This window comes from Triticum aestivum, chromosome 7B (genome assembly GCF_018294505.1).
Source record: "Triticum aestivum cultivar Chinese Spring chromosome 7B, IWGSC CS RefSeq v2.1, whole genome shotgun sequence".
Taxonomy (NCBI): Eukaryota; Viridiplantae; Streptophyta; class Magnoliopsida; order Poales; family Poaceae; genus Triticum; species Triticum aestivum.
In genome coordinates this window covers 87,072,820-87,076,020 of record NC_057813.1, presented here as the reverse complement: position 1 = coordinate 87,076,020, position 3,201 = coordinate 87,072,820, and the positions used below count along the sequence as shown (strand labels likewise).

Sequence of the window (3,201 nt, the reverse complement as noted above, 5' to 3'; positions counted from 1 at the left end):
ATCAAGTGGAAATTTATCTAGAATATCCCTTTTGAAAGCTTTGGACCCTCGTTTTCTAGTGCGTGTCCATAGGCAAGGTGCGAGGTGACGCCCGGGGACCAAAAATATGTGGACGCCGACGAGGAATGGAACATATAGACAAGAGAAGTCTCACACATGATCATCAATGTTGCCCTCTGATCTTTACACATATTTTTATAAATCATTGACGCGACAATGCCATTCCTATCTAACATAAATAAGAAAAATGAAAAAATGGGGTAAAACCGTGTTAAAAGTCTCTAAAATCAGATATTTCGATTGAAGTTCCACTTAATGGGGTAACATGTGTCACAAATGTACAACTACAGGGTAAAACATGAAATTCACTCTTAAAAGAAACAAATAGCTGACACGAAGAAGTGCAAATTGTCTGAAATTTGAAAAGAAGTTACTCGTGTCAGCTATCGAGTATTCCCTCCGTCCAGAAATACTTGTCGGAAAAATGCATAAAAACAGATGAATCTAAAACTAAAATATGTATAGATACATCCATTCCTCCGACAAGTATTTCCGGACGAAGGGAGTACTATACATGAATTTCATACCATCAAACAATTTGATCCCTGCATTAATCGGATCAAAGAACACTCTCGCACAGCACTTCGTGTGTTGTGAAGTGCTACCGATTTGCAACTGGTTGCCTTGTAGCCCGGGGTTGGCACGCAGTTAGCTTTTGCGCCGCCGGTTGCTCGCGGCTCGCGACTTTGCAAGCATGAGAAGGAAGTGAAGGTAAACGTGCGTTACATGACATACCACCTCACAAGCCAGAATCGTATTCTGTATCCATCTTCCAGCGAACGCCATTCCTTCCCGCCAAGTCGTGCCATCGATCCACCATCACCCTACATGATCCCTGCCTCGATCACATCACATCCTCGTGGTTGCACGCACCCTCTGTCGGCAGGCACGGCGGGGGAACTCGCTAGCGACCTCTCCACCGGCCGTCTGCCATGTCAGCGCCCGGCGAGAGCGGCGCCCGTCGGCGGCAGCGCAGGAGGTGGCGCCTGTACTGGTGCTACGTGTGCCGCCGCGCGCTGCGCACCGTGTCGTCCCCGACCTCCGACGTCTTCTGCCCGCGCTGCCTCGGCCGCTTCCTCCACGAGATCGAGCTCCCCGTGCCGCGCGAGCCCGTGCACGCGCCGACCGAGCGGCTCTTCCAGCCGCCACCGTTGTTCCCGTACGAGGGCGCCCCCCGCCACTGGGTCATATACAGGGGCGAGGACGACGACGACGCGGCCGACACGCCAGGCCCACGTCTCCGCCGCGTCCCGTCCCCGCCGCCGGCCCCGGGAACGCACGGCGGCTTGGGCGGTGCCGATGCCGGTCCACCGGCAACCGGCATCGACCAGGCGGGGTTCTTCACCGGCCCCAACCTGAACGCGCTCATCGAGGGTCTGACGCAGAACGACCGCCCCGGCCCGCCGCCCGCGCCGGCGTCGGCGATCGACTCGCTCCCGACGGTGCACGTCTCGCCGGAGCACATGGCGGACGGCTCGCAGTGCCCCGTGTGCAAGGATGAGTTCGAGATCGGCGAGACCGCGCGCGAGCTGCCTTGCAAGCACGCCTACCACTCCGACTGCATCGTGCCGTGGCTCCGGCTCCACAACTCTTGCCCTGTCTGCCGGCAGGAGCTGCCAATGCCGGCCGGTGATGAATCTCCCGATGGCGCGGGCGCGGGCGCAGGCGACGGAGGCGAGGAGACGGTTCCGCCGTGGCAGCTGCTTGCCGGCTGGGGGCCACTGGCTTGGCTGCTAACGCTGGGGGAACCGGACGTGGGCGGCTGGGGTAATGGACCTGGGCGGCGTGGGACGGAAGCCGACGCCGATGAGACCGGTGACAATGTCAGTCGTGGCACCACGATTCTTCAGTCGTTTGTTCTCGTCGCTGCTTGCTTTTTCTTTGTCTCCTTTCTCGTTTGAGAAATGGCACATTGGAGACTGTCACGTGTGCATATCATTATTCCGAAAAGAAAATGCAAGTTTCATGCGCAGCATGCATGATCAGGCCAAAATTATGTACAGAGCTAAAATTTCAGTGATTCAATTTCATGAATATGCTCCCGTCGGTGCATATCATTATTCGGAACAGAAAATCCGAGTGGAGAAAGTAATCCATCTCCGATGACACTTACTACCCTCAAATCACACGCATAAGTCGGACCCAATTGTCTGAACGTTGTAAGCCATATAACTAGGTCATGTATTTGTCCGCGAACCAGCCCGCGTGTCCGTTTTTTTTCGCAAACCGGAAGCAAACCAAAGGCTTTGCGGGAGCTCAGACATCCGCCACGTAGGGCCCGAACACCTCCCGCCCACCTACAATGTAGGCGGAGCCCACATTTTGAGTGGTCTGCATTGTCTCCGCGTCAAGACCCTTCAGTTCTCCACCCTCTCCTTTCCGATCGTTGCCGCACTCCACCCCAATTCTCGTCCTTTTCGCTCCCGCCACCGCATGGACCCGCACAAGGAGTTGCCGGCGCCGGCGGAAGTGGAGGACCCAGAGAAGGTGGTCGCTCGGAAGATAACTCGACGACATGACAAGCCCGCTGCCTCAAAAAGAAGGCAAAGGATGGGGCGACCGCAAAAAGAAGGGTGACGGAGGTGGCGGGCGGGGCCAGGGTGTAGTTGCTAGGTGGGGCCGGGACATGTGGCGCCGCCGCCGTCCATGCACACACCACACTGGCCGGAGCAATATCAGCCGCCCTACTTCTACGCCACTGAGCAGCTTGGGCGATAGTAGCAGTCTCCAGCCTTCGCCCTAGGGTAGTGCAATATTGTGTCAACATCATCGTGGACCCGCTCCATTTTCTCGACTCGCCATCGCCTCAGCTTGTTCGATCACGGACATCTGGCGTGGATCAGCTCAGTGTCCTCTCTCTGTTCACCGGTAAGTCTCAACCGGGCGAGCCGTCGTGTGACGATGCGAAAATGAGGATGATTGAGATGATCCACGACAGCTGTTGCTACGAGGATGGACAAGTGGATGATTCAGAGTCAGGGGTGCACGCCTAGCAGCCGGGTACGTACGCTGAACTTGTCACACGGCCGGGTACGTACACCCAACAACCGGACTCGCACACCGTGTAGCTATAGAAGGACATGATGATGACCTTGATCCGGTGGAATGGCTGACCGATCCAAAAAAGAGGGGTAGAGAAGA

At 56.1% G+C, this 3,201-nt stretch overlaps 1 protein-coding gene across 1 annotated transcript; it reads left to right on the top strand.

Moving 5' to 3' along the window:
- Positions 1-933: 933 nt before the first annotated feature.
- Positions 934-2,118, top strand: LOC123161518 (probable E3 ubiquitin-protein ligase RHC1A). Its single transcript, XM_044579337.1, has one exon. The coding sequence runs from the start codon at positions 993-995 to the stop codon at positions 1,959-1,961; it is 969 nt and encodes a 322-aa protein (XP_044435272.1). The 5' UTR covers positions 934-992; the 3' UTR covers positions 1,962-2,118.
- The last annotated feature ends 1,083 nt before the right edge of the window (positions 2,119-3,201 follow it).

What these genes read in the sequence shown, in the direction of transcription:
- LOC123161518 (XM_044579337.1), top strand. Translation starts at nt 993, where the DNA reads ATGTCAGCGCCCGGCGAGAGCGGCGCCCGTCGGCGGCAGCGCAGGAGG.